The 21712-nt window shown below is 37.9% G+C and overlaps 1 protein-coding gene across 1 annotated transcript in view; it reads left to right on the top strand.

The window, feature by feature from the left end:
* Window positions 1-21712, top strand: part of OSBPL1A (oxysterol binding protein like 1A) — a 231211-nt gene that overhangs the window by 23775 nt on the left and 185724 nt on the right. The window contains exons 3-4 of the mRNA XM_046024703.1: window positions 146-231; window positions 1120-1194. Of these exons, the coding sequence (XP_045880659.1) occupies window positions 146-231; window positions 1120-1194 (161 nt within the window). The remainder of the gene's footprint in view (window positions 1-145; window positions 232-1119; window positions 1195-21712) is intronic.

Here is a 21712-nt window from a genome sequence, read left to right as displayed (position 1 = left end):
ACTATGTCCTATCTCTTGCCTCTCATTCATCAGCAGTGCGATGTGAAGGGGAGATTGACCAGTGTATGGAAGTATCTTGGTAAAGAGAAATTTTATTATAAAATTACCTAAATAATAAAAATGCCTTATATTTTTCCATTTTTAGGAAGAAGTAAGTCTAATTTAGGTTGGACTCCTCTTCATCTGGCATGTTATTTTGGACATAGACAAGTGGTCCAGGATCTGTTAAAGGTATATTTATAGCTTTAATTTTTAAATGAATAAAGTAAATATTGCTGTTATGGAAAATATGAAAGTCTTAGAAAAGTTGACTAACCATAATGGCTTATTTAACACTAACACACTTAATTTTTCTTTGCTAAGTACATGAATTAGGTTAGTCTGATGATCAATTAAAATTCTTTTTTTTAATCATTTGCTTTTCCTATTGACTCTTTAAAATTACAAAAGTGAATGTGTGAATTAATGCGAAGATAAAAGTTTTTAATGTAGTAGTTGAAAAAATAACCAAACATCCTAAATAATTCAAAAATGATGCTAGAATCTCTTAATGAGCACCACATGATTTAAGATCTCACATTTTTCAATTCTGTGATAATTTTTCACATTGATATTTCTAAAATTGTGTTTTGTGTCTTAAAATTGGGCTGTATGTTTCAATAGTGGGATCTTTTTCTTTACTGAAAGTTATTAAATTGGAGAAAATTCGGTATTTTATTCAGACAGTTCTTTTTTCAGTGAGGGTTTCTAAAGTAGAGTGAAGGTCTATAGATTTTTGAAGGAAAATAGCTTTTGACTCTTCCAATGTATCAGGTAGACTTTTACCTTTAAGGAAGCTTTACTGTTTTTCTATGAATTAAATTGAATTTTAGTAGTGACAACCAATGAATACTAACATTATTTTAATTTTGAAATATTTAATATGTTTTGGAGTGCCTGACTACTTCATTCAGTAGAGCATGCAACTCTTGATCTTGGGGTTGTAAGTTTGAGCCCCACGGGGTGTTGAGATTACTTAAAAATAAATTAAAAAAATATTTAGTATCTTTTTAAGGAATTTTTTTCACTTTTGTATGTTTCTTGACATGTGAAAGATGTCTAAAGTTTTCACGTTTTCAGGCTGGTGCAGAAGTGAATGTATTGAACGACATGGGAGACACTCCACTTCATCGAGCTGCCTTTACAGGACGAAAGGTGAATATATTCCATGTTCAGTGTTTGCAGCTGGAATATTTGTAAGAGTAGTCACATGTTTTTTATGAGCCTATGAATAGCAACTGGGCAAAGCCACAAGAAATACATAAACCAGCACTTTGGATCAAAAGGCCACAAGCTCTTAGAATGAACAATGAGGTCAGGTACTTCCACTCTGGCATCCTGATAGGAGCTCCTTCAGTCCCTGCTCCTGTCCTCTAAGGATTGTTTCTTTAAAAACAAACAAACAAACAAACAAAAAAAACCCACTTCATCGAGGTATAATTTTATGTTGCATAAAACGCACCTATGGTAAGTGCACATTTCAGTGGTTCTTGGTACATTTACACAGTTACATAGCTCTTACAATCCAGTTTTAGAACATTTCCACTAGCTTAGGAAGCTTCCTCAGGCCTGTTCATTCCCTGCTGCTCTCCCATGCCTCAGGCTACCACTGGTTGGCTTTCTTTCTCTAGGATGTTTGTCTTTTCTAGAAATTTCTTGTAAATGAAATCATACAAACTTTTGTGTCTGGCTTCTTTAATTTAGTGTGATACTGTTGAAGTTTATCCATGCTATGGCATCCATGTATCAGTAATTTTTTCCTTTTTATGGTTGGTTAACATTCCAGTTTATGGCTGTGTCACATTTTTTAATCTTTTCACTGTTTACTGGAAGGACTCTTTTCTCATTGTGTTGTCTTGGCACTCTTGTTGAAATGAATTGACCATAAATTTCTAAACTTTCTGTTGTGTTCCCTTTGATCTGTATTGTTTATCAGTACTATACTGTCTTTATCAGAGTAACTTCATAATTAAGTTTTGATATTGGGTGGTCTGAGTTTTCCAACTGTGATTTAAATTATCCTGGCTATCTGTAGTCAAAAGTTTGTATTTCCAGGGGTGCCTGGTGGCTCAGCTGGTTAAGTGTCTGACTGTTGGTTTTGGCTCAGATGGTGATCTCAGGGCCATGAGAGCCAGCCCGCCACTGAGCTCTGCACTCAGTGTTCAGTCTGCTCAAGATTCTCTCTGCAAACCGCACCCCCCCAATAGGTATTTTTTTGAAAAGTTTGTATTTCCATATAAATTTTAGGGTCATGTTAAATTCTACAGAAACAACCTATTAGCATTTTGACTGACGTTGTGTTGTCTAGAATTTATAGATCCTTTTGGGAAGAATGACCACGTTAACAATATTGAGTCTTCCAATCCATGAATATGAAATACCTCTGCTTTTATTTAGATCTTTAATTTCTCCTGGCAATGTTTTGATGTTTTCAACATACAGATCTTCTACTCTTGTTAAATGTATTTCCAGGCATTGAATTCTTTTTTATTATATTTTGAATGAAATTTTTCTTTTAATTTCCTTTTCTGATTTCTTGCTGCAACTGTATAGAAAGACAAGTTGATCTTTTGCTGTTGATCTGTATCCTGTGTTCTTGCTGAACTTGTTCAGTAGTTCTAGTAGGCTTTTGTAAATTTCTTAGGGTTTTCTATGCACTGGATTATATCATCTGAAGTAAAGACAAATTTACTTCTTCCTTTCCAATCTGGATTCTTCTCCCCTCTTATTTATTTTACTAGATCCTAGTATACTGTTGAGTAAACATGGTGAGAGCAGAAATCCTTGTTTTTTGATCCTAAAGGAATAGTATTTAGTATTTTACCAATAAGTATGGTGTTTGTGGGTTTCTCTTCGATGTTCTTTATTAGGTTGAGGAAGTGTTATTCTATTTCTAGCTGGTTGAAAGTTTTTATGAATGGATGTCAGATGCTAGTCCCCTGTCTTTTGAGATGATCATGTGACTTTTTTCCTTAATCTATTAATATGGTATATTACATTAATTGATTTGGGGATATTAAGCATTCCTGTGTAAATTCCACTTGATATTGGATAATTGTTTTTATGTGTTTCTGGATTCTGTTTGTTAATGTTTTGTTAAGGATTTTTTTTTGGTCTGTATTCATGAGCGATACTGCTTTATAGTCTTGTTTCCTTGAGTTTTTTATTTGACTTTAATAAGAGAGTGGTACTGGCCTTATAGAATGAGTTGGAAACTGTTCTATTCTCCTGTTTTATGAAGTAGTTTGTGAAGGATTGGTATTATTACTTCTTTAAATCTGTGATAGAATTCACCAGGTAAACCATCTATACTAGGGCTTTGTGTGGGGGAAGATTTTAAATTATTTAAACAATTTATTTTATGTAGGTCTGTTCTGATTTCCTGTTTCTTCCTGAGTCTACTTTGATTATTTTGTCTTTCTGGATATTTTTCCATTTCACCTAAGTTGTCTAATTTCTTGGCATAAAGTTTTTAATAATATTCTCCTGTGATTTTCATATCTGTAGGGTTGGTAATGATAGCCCCTATTTCATTTGTTCTGGCCAATTTATGTAATCTTTTTGTCTTGGTTACTTTGGCTAAGGATTTATCAATTTTGTTGCTCTTTAAGAGCTGATGTATGATTTTATTGATATTCTTTTTCTGTTTATTTCATTAATTGCTGTTCTGATCTTATTTCTCTTTTCTGCTTTTTAATTTTCTGGGTTTTTTTTTTTCCTTAAAATGAAGGCTTAGCTTATTGATTTGAGTTCTTTGTTCTTTTCTAGTATAGGCATTTAAAGCTAGAAACTTTTGTTTAGCTGTATACCCAGTAATACATTTTGACATTTGTGTTTTTTCATTCATTTTAAGATATTTTCTGACATTTTATTATTTCTTCTTTGACCCATCGGGAAGTAAGGGTTATTTAGAAGTGTGTCTGCCACATATTTGGCCAACAATTTTAAGAAATTTTTCCAAATTCCTTTCCATTGTTGATTTCTTATTTCTCTTATGATCAGATAACATACTTTGAATTATTTATTGAAGAATATGAAATTCTTTTAACACTTATGGGGGGGTGCATGGGTGGTTCAGTCAGTTAAGTGTCTGACTCATGATTTCAGCTCAGGTCTTGATCTCAGGGTCATGGTTCAAGCCCCATGTTGGGCTCTGTGCTGGACATGGAGCCTACTTAAAATAATAAATTTATTAGGAATTAACTTGTGGTATAGCATTTGATATATCGAGGAGAATGTTCTTTGAGTGCTTGAAAAAGCTGTATATTCTGTTCTATAAATGTCCATTGGGTGAGTTGATAAGGTTGTTCAAATCATTTATACTTAACTGACTTTCTGTTGTTTTATCAGATATTGAGCATGTGATATTGAAGTCTAGCTATAATTCTGGAATTGTGTAGTTTCAGTTTTGTCCGTTTTTGCTTTATGAATCTTGGGACCCTGTTAGGCCCATATCCATTTGTAATGGGGTTATATGGAATATATTACATAGCATATATCTTCCTCATTTATTAACTTCTTTTGTCATTATAAAATGTTTTTGCTTTTAGTAATATTACTTGTTATAAAGTTCACTTTGTTTTGTGATAATATAGCTAGTCTAGCTGTTTTATGGCTACTGGTTGCATTATGTATCTTTTAAACTTTATTTTCTTAAACATTCTTTTTAAAAATTTTGTTTATTTATTTGAGAGAGAAGATGAGAGAGCGATCATGAGAAGGGGAACAGTCAGAGGGAGAAGCAGATACCCTTCTGAGCAGGGAGCATGATGTGGGACTTGATCCTGGGACTCTAGGATCATGACCTTTGCTGAAGACAGTCACTTAACCAACTGAGCCACCCAGGGACCCCTATACATTTATTTTCAACTTCTAGCTTTGAATATAAAGTCTATCTCTTGTGGACAGCATATAATTCAATTGTGTGAAGATTGTTTTAAGTATAGTTGACACAATGTTACATGAGTTTCAGGTGGACAACTCAGTGATTTGACAAGTTTATACCTTACATTATGTTCACTGCGAGTGAGGCTACCATCTGTCCCATTACATCCCTATTAGAATATCATTGACTGTATTCCTTTATGCTCTTTATATTTCAGTGACTTACTCATTCCATAACTGGAGGCATGTATCTCCCTCTCCACTTCACCCATTTTACCCTTCCCAGTCCCTTCTCTGCTGGTAATCATTAGTTCTCTGTATTTATAGTTCTGATTCTGCTTTTTGTTCATTCATTTTTTTATAGACTCCACTTATGAGTGGAGTCATAGCGTATTTGTCTTTCTCAGTCTGACTTATTTCACTTAACATAATACCCTCTAGGTCCACCCATGTTGTCACAAATGGTACGATTGTGTCCTTTTTTATGGCTATGTAATACTCCTCGCACGTGCACACGTGCATGAGAGAGAGACATCTTCCTTATCCATTCATCTGTTGATGAATACTTACGTTGCTTTCATGTCTTGACTACTGGGAAGAACACTGCAGTAAACATAAGGCTACATCTTTTCAAATTAGTGTTTTTATTTTCCCTGGATAAATGCCCAATAGTGGAATTATTGGATCACTTGGTATTCCTATTTTTAATTTTTTGAGCGACCTCCTTAATGTTTTCCACTGTGGCTGTACCAATTTACATTACTACCAACAGTGAGTGCATGGGGGTTCCCTTTTCTCCACATCCTCGCCGACACTTATTTCTTGTCTTCTTTATTTTAGCTGTTCTAACAGTTGTGAGAAGATACCTTATTGTGACTTCCATTTGCATTTCCCTGATGATGAGTGATATTGAGCATCTTTTCATGTGTCTGTTGGCCACCTCATCAATTGTGTGTTTTTATCTAGTCTGACAATTCTGCCTTTGGTTTAGTGTTTAGTCTATTCACATCTAATTAATTCACATCTAATTAGTAATTTGTGATTTAGATCCTTGATTTTGCATTTGTTTTCTGTAGGTCTTGGGTTTTTTGTTCTTTTGTTCCTCCTTTACTGCCTTCTTTTGTGTTACACAAATATTCTTTAGTGTAAAATTTTTTTTTTTTTAAAGATTTTGTTTATTTGACAGACAGAGATCACAAGTAGGCAGAGAGGCAGGTAGAGAGAGGGAAGCAGGCTCCGTGCTGAGCAGAGAGCCCAATGCAGGGCTCGATCCCAGGACCCTGGGATCATGACCTGAGCTGAAGGCAGAGGCTTTAACCCACTGAGCCACCCAGGCGCCCCTTTTAGTGTAAAATTTTAATTTCTCTGGATATTAAAGTTTTTAAGCATATTTATAATAACAGCTTTGCACTCTTTATCTGCTAAATTTAATGTACAGGCCCACTGACAGTCCATTTCTATTATCTGCAATTTTCTCATTATGGGTGTTTTGTTTCTTTGCATGTCTGACAAGTTTTATTTACAACTGGACATTTTTTATAATGCATTTAGCAACTCAATTCTGACTTGTCTGCTTTCTTTTTTTTAATTAATTTGTCTGGTCTTCATCTGTGAAATCTGGAATATGCCAGCCCTGCTGATAGCTCTCCTCTTTTTTAAAAAATTGTTTTAATATTCTAGCATGGTTTCTGTTAGACTGACTGTGTCCCCCTAAAATTCATGTGTTGAAATCCTGTCCCCTCAATGTGATGGTATTAGGAGTTGGGGTTGGGTGAGAGATGGGAATAGCCTGCTGTTTCAAGGCTAACGATGGCTGATGAGCTCCCCTGATATCCTAGTTCTGTTGAATATGCCTCTCAATTTGTTGTTTGTCTTTATTGAACACCCAGCACCATGGAATGATTAGTTTTGTTCAGTTTTACACTCCTTTTTCAGAATGACAGTTCTCTGATCTCTTCACAGCACCCTAGACAAAAATTGCTTTACCCCTTCTCCTGATTTTTTTCCCCATTTATTTGAATGATTTGAACTATGTGAACTATGTGTGATATGGGGTTTATTTGATTACTGACCATAGTTTAATATCCCTAAAAATTATTTTAAAATCCTGTACTAAGATTTATGTGCATTTATCGCAAGTCAGTAAATTTATTCTATTATTTCACACTTACCATTCTGAGATTTAACTGATTGTGTAAATTACCATGAATGAACCTTGTAAGTATGTGCTTAATAAGCATGTTGGATTTAGTGTGTTTTACACCATTACAGTCTATCTACTCATATGTTGATACTTGTGAACCAGATACAGAGTCTTTTAAAGCTGAGAAACATGTACCTTTTATGGTAAAAAATAAAAGTAGTGGGTAAATTGTTATACTTTATGGGATTTCAGAAATGAGCTGCAGATGGCTTAATTTGCCTGATCCTTACACGAACTACTTGCTCTTTCCCTTCATAGCCCTTCCCTACTCGTTTTTGTTCTGTGTAAGCAAGTTCTCTGGACCATGGTGGTGAGATGGCATTCTTGACCGTGCAGCTCAGATGCTGTCTCTGTAAGTTCTTTCCTGACTTGCTGTAGCTAGAAGAAAGCTATGCTTTTCCAGATTTCCTGAGCATATTACGTCATTTTCTTTTATCTTCTACCTTGTAGTTACTGTCGTTCATGTCTTACTACTAGATTGTGTTAATCTTGCTTTCCAGGAATTAACACATTTCAGTTTTTGTGTTTTTGACCAGCATACCACACGTCTTTCTGCCCGTCTCTGAATACCTATATCAGACCAGCTCATTTGTCTGTACTTGGTTCTTCACATATTTGTCCGTTTCTGCTGGATTCTTGAACTTCAAGCATGAGACTATGCTAAATTAGGCCTTAGTTTGATTTGAACATTATCATATATATCATATTATCTCTTGTATTAGAAAATTTTGCTGAAGCTAAATTGGTACCTCACCAAACTTTAAAAAATTTGTGTGTTTAATATTTAAGCGTGATTGAATTTTGCAGAAAGTTGAATTTTCTAATTGTGCTCATGAAAAGAATTCAATTATCTGTTCTGGTGTGATCCTTAACATGAATATAATTTAAAATATGGTAGTGAGATTCTGTGATTTAATAACTAGAATGAGTTGAAAAAGGATTTGGTTTGTTAAAGAACTTTACATTCTTGTTCTTTGGAATGGAAATCTTCCAAAATTTTGTGAGGGACCTCCCCGCTTTTCTTGGTAATTAGTGACCCCTAGTGTTAGTTAATAAAAATTAACATACCAGAATTTTAAGATATACTTAGCATTTGTTCTTTTAAGTTTTTATGACTTTCATGATCATTATAAAATACGGATATGATCAGTACAGTAAATAATTGGATTGTGGTACTGACCTTTGTGTTGCCTTACTGTTTTCTAGCAGAACTGAGAATATACTTAAAATGAATGCTTCCTATGTTGTGTGCCTCAGAAATTGTGTATTTATCACCTGGCATATAGAAGATACATATAATCCTGAGGTTTATGTAAGCTTATCTATCTTGTTCCTTAAATTACCATCTCTCATGCTTATGTATTAAATGCCTACTCTGTATCCGGCACTCCACAAATGATCTGACGTGTTGTTTCATTTAATAGAAAATGACTACTCTGAAATATAGGCAGAAGCATTGCCATTTCTTACAATTCAGGCTTCCCAGGAAGCCAGGTGGGCTGGAGATGAGTGTGCAACAGGTTAATTGGAGTGCTGTGGGATCACACTTGGTGGGAGGGCAGGAGGCTAGTAGGAGTGGGTAGAGACTGAAGTTGAGTTATGATGCACTCTTGAGGGGATACCTGAGCCAACTGGGGGGAGCTCTGCCGGAGTGGTGACCTTCAGAACTGTCCCAGTTTGAAGTGAGAGAGCTCAGCCCTGGTGATGGTCAGTCAGCAGGTACAGGCTGCCCTGGGAAGGGACGTGAATTTGTGTGAGGCACCACTTGTCAGCTGAGGCGATCCCTGGAGTGACTAAAGGTAGTGGCTGCCTCCTGGGCACTCCCAACATCTAGGGTACTAAGTCCTTTATTCCTCAGGACCGGGCTGGACTGTCCAGCACAGCTTCGACCACAGCCCACCCTTTATTCTGTTCACATTTGCTTCTTCATGGGCTTCTGGGTGCAGCCCCTTCAGGTTCCAGTGGGCCTCTCCCTCTAGGACAAACTTAGAGGAGGAAGGATAGTGGGACAGACTATAACTCCTGTTGCTGTAGTTGACCTTTGGGCCACCAATGAATCCTCATCTCCTCTCCTCTACTGTTCATTCGGTTTACACCCTCCTCTTGGCCAGCACATCCTGTCTTCATGGCTTATCCAGTGCTCTGACTCAGGCCCTCATCACTGGAGATCTGAGAAGGCCATGCTCTTCCTAAGCTTGGGGTTTTCACACTTGTTCATTTATTGTCAAATTGGATGAGGGAATACTGAGAGACAGTTAAGTGTACCATTTGCATGCCAGATATGCTCCTTCATTTCCCCTTTGTATATAGTCTTACTTTCTTCTGATCAAGTTTAGTTATCTCTGCTAAAATGGTAACTCTTCTTGCCTCTCTTTTGATAGGGAGCTGAGTGTTCAGACACCCTTTCTCATCTCCTGGCGTATGGATCAGAGCAATATCCTTAGGTGTGGATTATGCTGCTCCAGAACCTGAAGAAGCTGGTCAGGAACTGTGCTTCCTTCTCTGTTTCTGGAAGTGCAAGATAGAATAATTTGTTCTTTACTTTGGAGACAATGTCCTGGCATTACCCAGACCACTGAACCTTTAAAAAGTTACTAACATGGTAACTTCTTTTTACCTGAATTCTTCCTAAGATTTATTTTCTACTCCCTGGAGCATTACATCTTACCAAGGCTTTCAACATTCTAGTCTCTGCTTACTCATCTGGTTTTATTAACATGATGTCATTGGTAAAGTAGACCAGTGTGATGATCTGAAGGATGGCCAAATGGCTCTGTACTGTACTGTAATGTAGTGTACTGTACACTTTGTCCATGAGAATACAAACTAGTTTTGATCTTTTTTCCTAATTGGAAAGGAGAAGAATACTTACATCACATTAGTTGATGTGTTCCATGTCCTCAGGTAATATTAACTTGCCTAGCAAACAGCTTGTTTTGCAGAGTGGTGATCATAAGGGCTGTTTGAATTTATGAAAGTCCACTGTCATGTTCCACATTCTGTCTGGTTTTTGCAGTGTTAGACTGGTGAATTAAATGGAAATATGATAGGGACCATCAGCTCTACACTCTGAGGTTTTCTGTTTGTTTTTAAAGTAGGCTCCATGCCCAGTGAGGAGCCCAATGTAGGGCTTGAGCTCATGACCCTGAGATTAAGGCCTGAGCTGAGATCAGGATTCAGACATTTTAACCAACTGAGCCACCCAGGTGCCTCTGCATTTTGAGGTTTTTAAAGATGGCACTGATTTTTGCCATTCCAACCCATATGGGATATTAGTTTTGATTTTTTTTTCTTGGCCAGGGATGGGGGAGGGCAGTTTTGGCCCTTCCATTTGGCCCTTACCCTATAGACCAAGGAAGCCACATGAAACTTTGCCAACAGCTAAGTGTGTCTATTCCAATTATGTATTCATGGGCTGGGGATGGGTGGTGGGTGACTACTGGATGTGATTGTGGACCCAGTGCATGTACTGTGAGCCAGACCTGGGCCAGGGTTTCATTATCTCGCTCTCATGTATGACCCCTTTCTAAGTGAGGAGCCAGATGACACTTTAGGTCTCTTGGCATCCGTGTCAACTTGAACCTTATACCTAACAATTCCTGAATGTTTGGATATTCAACTTTCCCCAGTGTAGTTACTTGAGTAAATTGTCATTTGTCCCTTTGGAAATAGTCTAGGGAATTCATGGCTGTGTACATTTGGTTTGGTGTTGCAAAATCTTTCCTTCCAGAATCTGGTCTCTCCTTTTATAGTTTTCAGTCCAAAATTGATTCAGGTGCAGAAACTGGACCAAGTGTCATGACTTCCTCAACAACTGTCTTCAGGGTCAGACCATTCATCACTGACTTTTTTGGTGGTATGAATTGAGTTTTCACTTAGATGGTTCCTAGCAGCATAGACAAAACAGTGGCCCCATATAGGTGTCAAAATACCAGAAATGCCATTGCAGAGAGTAGAGGTTTTAAATGAACAGCTTACTAGATTGGACATAGTAGATAAGATCATACTGGATGATTTTGTGCCTGGCAGGGCCTAGAGGATACATCATTTACCAAAGTGGGAAGAAATGACTGGTAGAAAAGGCACCCAACATCACCGAGAACCTTTTTTTTTTTTAGTTAACATAAAATGTATTACTTGCTTCAGGGACCGAGAACCTTACTGAGTATTATCCTCTGAAGTCTACAGCTGCCATTAGGAAATGACATTGCAGACCTGGTTTACTGATGGCAGTGGGATATGCTGGGAACATATGTCATAGGAGCCTGAAACATTAGAGGCCTGGAGGTGACACCGAAACATCAGAAGCCAGGTGGATGCAATTAGAGTGCTGAGCAGTGAGTTCACAGGGACAAGGTTGGAAGGACTGGCCTGCAGAGAGTTCCAGAAATGGCTAACAACATGGCATTCCTGAGGGCAAATTACATGGGCACATGGTAGCTAATACTACTTTTGTCATTTTTATGTGTGTGTGTGTGCATGTGTGTGTAGTTTTTTTCTCGTTTTTGCTGGATTGAGAAGCTACTGCATCATACAAATTCTTTTTTTTTTTTTTAATATTTTATTTATTTGACAGAAATCACAACTAGGCAGAGAGAGAGGAGGAAGCAGGCTCCCTGCGGAGCAGAGAGCCCGATGTGGGGCTCGATCCCAGGACCCTGAGATCATGACCTGAGCCGAAGGCAGAGGCTTTAACCCACTGAGCCACCCAGGTGCCCCCATCATACAAATTCTTTAGTAGCTTAATACACATTTGTTAGGCTGATATCATTCCACAGCTACTGGGTGCTCAGTTCTGTTTCTTCTTTTTTCTGCCCCATTTCTCTCCCTCTCTTCATTTTTTCCTCGTAGGTCAATAGAGATTAGCCAAATATTGTCTTCAAGTTTACTGATCTTCCCTGACCAGTGCCCTGATGTCTACTGATACCAACGAAGGCATTCCTTATTTCTGTTACTGTGATTTTTATTTCTAGCATTTTCCTTTATGTATGTAGTCCACCTTTTCCACTAGACCTTTTGATGTAATAATCATAGTTATTTTAGGTTTCCTATCTGATCATTTCAACATCTTGGTCAGTTCTGTGTCATTCTGTTGAACACTTTGTCTCTTGGTAGCGGATCATTCTGTTTGTGTGTGTGTGTGTGTGAGATAGCTTATACACTCTTTAACATTCCATAAAAAACTAATAGAGACAGAGGTAAATAGTATTGGGTCTAGAAATGGGCCCACCTCTTAGTGTGGGAGGTCGATTCAGTCTAGTCTAGAGTAGATCTAAGCTTGGGTTTTGTTGTTGCCATGGTTACCTTCAGTGCACCACTGGCTTCAGATTTCTATTTTGAAATTCAGTATTGCCTTTGCGTAAGTTGCAGGATGATTTTTCTGAAGGTTTTTTGTTTGTTTTTGTTTTTGATTCACCCTAAGGTTTCGGCCTTCCTAGTGTTCCCTGTGCCTCAGAGAGTGTTTCTCTCCATGCTGTTGCTTCTCCCCCATTAATGGACTACTCTTGCTTGTTCTCAGCACTTGCTAGTCTTGGAGTAGGAGGAAAGGACAGAGTGAGTTGCATTGTCCTGGTCCAGCCTACATCTTAGGCTTTGTGGCCCTGCTTAAGGGACAGGGGTTTCTTAGATTGTGTTTCATCAGTGATCCTGCTTCTCCTGTAACAGTAGACCTTTCATGGCATGGATCCTTGATCGTTTCCTGTCCCTCTCCTTGGATGAAAGGATCTTCACTGTGCCCTCTGCATGAAAGATTTGCTGCCCTTCTCACAGCAGTGTTATTCTTATTAACATAAGGCAGAAAGGCTTGCTTGGGGTTTTCTGCCTTTTCTGCAGCAGTGGCAGCTCCTTACTCTGGGCCTGCACCACTGAGGCTAAGGCTTTCTCCGGTCACCTGCCTGAACCTCCATCTTACCCACCACGGTTTTGTTTGTTTGTTTTTTGTTTTTAAAGCACCAGGAGGAGTCTGTAGGAGGGTGTGAGTTTCCCTTACATGTGTGGTTCGCAGAGGTTCTGTGTTCTCACGCCATTGTGTCCGCCTGTAGCAATTCGTTAGAAATTTCAGCTGCATTCTGTTATCTGCTTGTTTGGCAGTCCCTTTCGTATTGCTATACCTACCATAGGTGAGCCAGTGCTTATTTGGAGGCAGTTTCCTTAGATTTTACTATAGGCCTATCTCAAAGATACTGGGGGCTTGTTTCCAGGCAACTTCAATAAAGCAAATATCATAAAAAAGTTAAGTCACATGAATTTTTTGGTATCCTAGTGCATATAAAATTTACATTTACACTGTAGTCAATTAAGTGTGCAATAGCATTATATCTAACAAAACAAGGTATATACTTTAATTAAAAATACTTTATTGCTAAAAAATGCTAACTGTCATCTGGTCTTTTAGTGAATCTAATCTTTTTGCTGGTGGAGGTTCTTACGTCCATGTTGATGGTGGTTGCTGAAGGTTTGGATGGCTGTGGCAGTTTCTTAAAATAGAACAGAATGAATTTTCCCACACAGATGAAGTCTTTCTTTCACGAACCATTTCTCTGTAGGATGTGATGCTGTTTGGTTATGTTTTACCCACAGTAGAATTTCTTTCAAAATAGAGCCAATCCTCTCAAACACTGCCATCATCAGCTATCATCAACTAAGTTTATGTGCTATTCTAGACCTTTTGTTCTTATTTCAGCAATCTTTACAGCATCTTCCCCAGGAGTAGGTTCCATCTCAAGAAACCACTCTCTTTGCTCTTCCATAAGAGACAACTCTTCATCTCTGAATATTCTACCATGAACTTGCAGCCTTGCACCCACATCTTCAGGCTCCACTTCTAATGCTGCTTCTCTTGCTGTTTCCAGCACATCCACAGTGACTTCCTCCACGACGTCTGGAGCCTCTCAAAGTCACCCATGAGGGCTGGAATGAACTTCTTCCAAACTTAAATTACTGTTGTTAGTATTTTGGCTGCTTCTTCTGAATCACAGATGTTCTTAGTGGCATTTAGAATGGTGAATCCTTTCCAGATTTTCAACTTACTCTGCTCAGATCCATCAAAGGAATCACTGTAGCTGCTATGGCCTTATGAAATGTATTTTTTAAGTCCCAAGACTTGAAAGTTGAAATTATTCCTTGATCCCTGGGCTGAATGGATGTTGTGTTAGCAGGCATGAAAACAACCTCAATTTCACTGTACATCCTCATCAAACCTCTTAGGCAACCAGGTGCCTTGTCAATGAGCAGTAATATTTTGAAAGGAATCTTTTTTTTTTTTTTCTTCCCTGAGCAGTGGATCTCAACCTTGGGTTTAAAATATTTAGTCAACCATTTGTAAACAAACGTGGGTGTCATCTAGGCTTCGGTGTTCCATTTGTAGAGCACAGGTAGAGCACATTTAGCATAATTCTTCAGGGCCCTAGGATTGTCAGAATGGTCGATAAACATTGGCTTCCACTTAAAGTCCCCGGCTGCAGTAGTCCCTAACAAGAGAGGCAGCCTGTCCTTTGAAGCTTTGAAGCCGGGCGTTGACTTCTCTTTCTAGCTGTGAAAGTCTAGATGGCATCTTCTTCCAAAATAAGACCATTTCATCTAGATTAGAAATCTGTTTTTCATTAATGATCTTAACTGGAGCTTCTGGGTCACTTGAGCTTCTCCATCAGCACGTGCTGCTTCACTTTGCACTGTGATGTCATGGAGGTGGCTTCTTGTCTTAAACCTCACCATCTACCATCCTTCAGCTTCAGACTTCTCTCCTGCAGCTTCCTCACCTCTCTCAGCCTTCCCAGAACTGAAGAGAGTTTAGATTAGCCTTTGGCTTAAGGGAATCAAGGGTTTGGTTTGGTCTTCTATCCAGACCAGTCATACTTTCTCCATCCCAGCAATAAGGCTTTCACTTTCTTATCATTATGTGTTCATTGGAGTAACACTTCTAATTTCCTTCAAGAACTTTCCTTGTTCTCACAACTTGGCTGTTTGGCCCAAGAGCATAGCCTGTCTCAGCTGTGGACCTGCCTTCCTCGCTAAATTTAATCATTTCTGACTTTTGATTTAAAGTGAGAGAAGTATGACTCTTCCTTTCACTTGAACGAACATTTGGAGGTCGTTGTAGAGTTACTAATTGGCATAAATTCAGTATCGTGTCTCTGGGACTAGGGAGGCCCCTGGAGAGAAAGATGGGGAATGGCTGGTCACTGGAGCAGTCAGAGCACACACAACATTTATTGATAAGTTTGCTGTCTTCTGTGGGCATGGTTCATGGTGCCTCCAAACTGATCACAGATCATTATAGCAAATAAAAAAATCATGAAAATGTTTGAAATAAGGTAAGAATAAGCAAAATGGAACACAAATACAAAGTAAGCTAATGCTGTTTGGAAAAATGGTTCAGATGGACTTGTTGGATGCAGGATTGCTATGAACCTTCAATTTGTGTTAAAAAAAAAAAAAAAAAGATCTGCAAAGCCCAATAAAATGTGGTATGCCTGTAGTTGGTTGCTATGCCATCTCAGTTCTCTGGGTTCAGGCAAAGTAATCATTTTATAGATAATCTGTTTTTAACTCTTTTTTTTTTTTTTTTTTTTTTTTTAGAAAGCCTTTCCAGCTTTCTAAATTCACATGGAATGTGCAAGTACCAGTTAATTTATAAAACAGGCTTTTCTTGTGGCAACTTCAGAGACTTCGGGGTACCTAAGTATTCAGTTACCTTGGATTAACTGCTAGTTACATGTAGCAGTTAATGTGTAACACATCTTAACAATCTTTAAGGGGTGCCTGGGTGGCTCAGTTAGTTGAGCATCTGACTCTTGGTTTTGGCTCAGGTCGTGACTCCTGGTGGTGGGATTGAGCCCTGCTTAGTGTGGCTCAGCCATGGAGTCTGCTTGAGATTCTCTCCCTCTCTGCCCCTCCCACTTGTGCTCTTGTGCTCATGCTCTCTCTTTCAAATCTTTTTTAAAAGGCAAAAGAAAAAAATCTTTAAGACTTTACTTTGTGAATTGCTTCTGTAAAAAAAAAAAAATCTGCATGTGGCTCTGCATTTCTATTCAGTTTTATCTTTTTGGAATTCCAGGTGACCAGTTAAAAGACCTTCGTGATTGATTCTCTAATTCTTTTATCTTTTTTTCACCTATGTTCCCTCTTAGGTATCTCTACTTGACCTTCCCATTTTTGGAAAGATCTCTTCAAATCCTTCTTCCCATGTTTCTATTGAATATTTAATTTGCTGTTAATTTTTAAGAGTCCTTTATTTTTCTCTGAATGTTCCTTTTTGAAGCCTTCATTTCTTGCTTTACAAGGAAGTATATTTTTCCGAGGATCTTATAGTTCTTTTTAAGGTTTTCTTTGTTTTTGTCTCAAGTTTTTTTCCCTTCTGTCTTGATCTTTGTCCTTTGTGCCGATCAGATCTCAAAGCTCAGGTTGTAATTGGCTATCAATTCATGTCTAAGAATGACATTTCTTAAAACTTGTAGAGGTTTAGCAAGCATGAGTAGGACTTGCTGACTTGTGGGCTTCATTGTAGGGTGAACTTTGTTGAATTTGTGGTGTGTTTTTGTACCTTTTTCATGATGTTTTTATATAAGTGTATGTATATAGCACTTATTTACCTCTGTGCCTCAGATTTTCCATCTTTAAAAAGAGGTGTTATAATAGTACCTACCATATAGGATCTTTGTGAAAATTTAAATGAGTTAATAAAAGTAAAACTTTTGGAACTATGGTACATAGTAAATGTTAATTAAATATTGGGTATTATGTCTTTAATTTGTTTAGAAATAATTGTTTTTAAAAACATCAAATCTAGGGGCACCTGTGTGGCTCAATGAGTTAAGCCTCTGCCTTCGGCTTAGGTCATGATCTCAGGGTCCTGGGATCGAGCCCCGCATTGGGCTCTCTGCACAGCGGGGAGCCTGCTCCCCCCGCCCCCACCATCTGCCTGTTTCTCTGCCTACTTGTGATCTCTGTCTGTTGAATAAATAAAGGAAAATCTTTAAAAATCATCAAATCTAACCTTAAATTTGCTCTAAGTTTATTATGATCTTAGGAAATCATGCATCATTTTTCAGATGTACTTCTGTTGATATTTTTCAGTAAAAATTTGGATTTTGGATGCACCTGGGTGGCTCAGTCGGGTAAAATGGCTATCTTTGGCTCAGGTTATGATCCTGGGGCCCTGGGATGGAGCCCTGCATCAGGTTCCCTGCTCAGAACCTGCTTCTCCCACTCCCTTTACCTGCTGCTCTGCCTACTTGTGCTATCTCTCTGTCAAATAAATGAATAAAATCTTCTTTAAAAATTTGGATTTTGGGGACTACTTTTTTTATTTGCCCAAGTTTGGGAAATTTTGTTTCCATGTATATGAATATTGGATGATTAAAACTTATCCTTTTAAGTCACTAGTTTTAAAAAAGAATATGGAACTTTTTTTTTTTTTTTAAATTGAGGTAGAATTGGGGCACCTAGCTGACTTAGTTGATGGAGCATGTGACTCTTAATCTTGGGTTTGTGAGTTTGAGTCCTATGTCGGCTGTGGAGATTACCTAAAATCTTTAAAACAGTGAGGTATAATTGATTTGTAACATTAGTTTCAGATGTACAGCATAAGGACTCAATATCCATATATATTGCAAAATGATCACAGTAAGTATAGTTAACATCTGTTACCATACAGTTACATTTTTTTCTTTTAAGAACTTATAAGATCTTTTAGCAACTTTCACATATGCAGTACAGTATTAATTACCGTCACTATGCTGTACATTATATCCCCATGACTTATTTACTTCATAACTGGAAGTTTGTACCTTCTGATCACCACTCATTTCTCCCATCCCTTACCCCCTGCATCTGGCAACCATCAGTCTATCTTTGAGTTTGGTTTTCCTTTTTTAGATTCTGATAAGTAAAATCATATAGTATTTGTCTTTCACTGTGACTTACTTAGCATAATGCCCTGTGGTCCATCCATGTTGTTGCAAATGGCAATATCCTCCTCCCACTTTTTTATGGCTGACTAATATTCCATTGTATATATACCACAGTTTCTTTATCCATTCATCCACTAATGGACATTTAGGTTGTTTCCATATCTTGGCTTTTATAAATAATGCTTCAGTGAACGTAGGTGTGCTGATACCTTTTTGGGTTAGTATTTTGTTTTCTACAGATAAATACTCAGAAGTGCAATTGCCTGATCATATGGTAGTTCTATTTTTAATTTTTTGAAGAACATCCATGCTGTTTTCTATAGCTGTACCCATTCACATTCCCACCAGCAGTGTATACAAATTTCCTTTTTTCCCCACATCCTCACCAACACTTGTTATTTTGGTAATTGTCATTCTCAGAGATGTGAGGTGATATCTCATTGTGGTTCTGATTTACATTCACTGATGATTAGTGATGTTAAACATTTTTTTTTGTTGTTTATATTGGCCATCTAAATGTCTTCTTTAGGAAAATGTCTGTTTAGAGTCTCTGCTCATCTTTTTTTGTTGTTTAAATTTTTTTTTTAAAGATCTCTATTTTAGAGTGCCAGCTCAAGTCAGGGGAGGGGCAGAGGGAGAGAATCTCAAGCAAACTTATGCTGAGCTTGGAACCTGAAGCGGGGCTCAGTTCCACAATCCTGAAATCATAACCTGAGCTGAAACCAAGAGTTGGATGCCCAACTGACTGAGCCACCCAGGCACCCCTTCCTAATCATCTTTTAATTGGGTTGTTTGTTTTTCTCCTATTGAGTTCTTTGTAGGAGTTCTTTGTGTATTTTGATTTTTTTTTACAAGAATTTTATTTATTTGAAAGAGTGCATGCGTGTATACAAGCAGGAGTGGTGGGGGGGTTAAGGGGGAGGCAGAGGGAGAGAGAGAAGCAGACTCCCTGCTGAACAGGGAGCCTAAGGTAGAACTCGATCCCAGGACTCTGGGATCATGACCCGACCAAAGGCAGATGGTTAGCTGACTGAGCCACCCAGGGTCCCCAATATTTTGGATATTAACCTCTTATCAGATACACAATTTGCAGATATTTTCTTCCTTTAAGTAGGTTGCCTTTTTGTTTTGTTGATAGTTCCTTTTGCTGGGTAGAAGCATTTCAGTTTTGTTTTGTTTTTTACTTTTTGTTTTTAATTTTTTGCTTTTGGGGTCAAATCTAAAAAATCATCACCAGGACACATGTTAGGGAGATTACTGGCTGTGTTTCTTTCTAGGAGTTTTATGGCTTCTGGGTCTTAGGTTCAAAACCTTAATCCATTTAGAGTTAATTTTTGTGCATGGTGTCATATGGTGGTCCAATCTCATTCTTTTTCATGTGACTGTTGGCTGTCTAGTTTTCCCAGAACCATTTGAAGGGACTGTCCTTTAGCAATTGTATGTTCATGGCTCCTTTGTTGTAAATTTACCGTACGTGCAATGCATATTTTTGATAGCTATATTTGAAGTTTTTTAACACTTCTCCCTGCTTTCTCTAATACAGTGTATCAACATAGTGGAGGCCCCCTCCCTACTCCCAACCCCCCCCCCCCCCAAATATTCTGGTATTTTCCTTAGAGTTGTATTAAAATTAAAACTCATTGAATTAGTTTGCTTGAACTTCTCCTAAATCCCAAGAGTTCAATGAGCATAATTGATAGAAAGTATTTCTTTTTTCTAACTTTGAAATCTGAAGCCTGCATCAAGAGATTGCTTTACAAGAAATAAAATTTTCATGTAGAATTTGTTAAAAGTAGATTAATTATTTTTTAGAGAGGAGGGGATGAGAGGGACAGAGGAGAGGAAGAGGGGGAGAGAAAGAGAGAATCCCAAGCAGGTTCCATGCCCAGCACAGAGCCTGATGCAAGACTTGACCTTACAACCTTGAGATCATGACCTGAACTGAAATCAGGATTTGGACGCTTAACCAGCTGAGCTACCCAGGCTCTTCTGAAATAGATTAATTTTATAGAGAAAGAAAGCTTTAAAAATCAATGTGAGAATGGTCATAGCATCATTATTCATAATAGCCCAAAGGTGGATGCAACCCAAATATTCATTCACTCATGACTGGATAAAATGTGGTACAGTGGGAGTGTCATTCAGTGGTATGAAGGAACCAACACTGATACATGCTGAAACACAAAGGAACCTTGGAAACGTGCTGAGTGAAAGGAGCCAGACACAAAAGTCTGCCACATAATGGATAATTCTACTCATAGAAATATTCAGAATAGACAAATCCATAGAGACAGAAAATAGATTAGCAGGTTGCCAGAGGTGTAGGGAAAAGAGGATTGGGGAGAGATTAACGGGTAAGATTTCTTTTTGAGGTGACAGTATATTCTGAAGTTAGTTGTTGATGATCGTACACATCACTGTGACTATACTACCAGCCACAGAACTGTGCACTTTAAAAGGGTGAAATTTATGGTATGTGAATTATGTCCTAAAGCTATTACTAAAAAATAATCTGAGTATGGACATTTTCCAAGTGTTTTGTCTGTTAGATGAGGTGTTAAATATGTTGAGAAATAACATTCCTAAACTTCAAATGTGCTATGAAGTACCAGACTTGAATAACCATAATCATTTTTAAGCAACTTTGAGATTTATTTCATACACTATACAATTTACCCATCTAAAGTATTCAGTGATTCAGGTATGTTGACAGACTTCTGCAACCATCAACATAATCAATTTTGGAACACTGTCATCATCCCAAGAAGAAACCACATACTCAGGTAACTGTTACCCCTTCTCCTCACCTCCAGGCAATTACTGATCTGTCTTTATGGATTTGCCTATTCTGGACATCTCCTCCAATATATGGTCTTCTGTAACTGGCTTCTTTGACTTAGTGTAATATTTTCAAGGTTCATCCATGACATGGCATATCTTAGTCCTTCATTCCTTTTTCTTGACAAATGTACCATTGTGTGGACATCTGGTCCACTCATCAGTTGGTGGACATTTGGGTTGTTTCCAATTTTCAAATATTAGGAATAATGCGGCTCTGAACATTTATGTGTAAGATTTTGTTCAGGTCTCATTTCTCTTGGGTATATACCTAGCAGTGGAATTGCTGCATCATACAGCATCTCAGCTTGGTATTTTGCAGAACAGTCACTGTTTTCCAAAGTGTTTGCATCATTTTACATTCCCAGTGGCGGCGTATGAAAGTTCCAGTTTCTCTACTTCCTCGACAACACTTGTGATTGTCACCCTTCTTAATTTTAGACATTATAATAGTTATCAAATATTATCTCATTTGGTTTTGATGTACATTTCTGTAATGCAAATGTTGAGCATCTGTTTATGTGCTTTTTGGCCTTTCTTTGGAGAAATGTGTTTTGAAGTCCTTTACCTGTTTAAAATATATACATTTTTTTATTTTGAGGACTTTTATAGAGTAGCTTCAGGTTCATAGCAAAATTGAGAAGATAGAGGTTTCTTACATGTGCCCTGTCCATACACGTGCACAGCCTCCCCCATTATAGCATCTCCCACCAGAATGGTCCATTTGTCACAGCTGAGGAATGACACAACCACACACACAGAGTCCATAGTTCACCTTAGGTTCAATCTTATATGTTCTTTGGGTTGTGACAAATGTCTAACAGTATGCATCTATCAT

This window comes from Meles meles, chromosome 12, assembly GCF_922984935.1.
Source record: "Meles meles chromosome 12, mMelMel3.1 paternal haplotype, whole genome shotgun sequence".
NCBI lineage: Eukaryota > Metazoa > Chordata > Mammalia > Carnivora > Mustelidae > Meles > Meles meles.
This window is presented reverse-complemented; position numbering and strand designations above follow the sequence as displayed.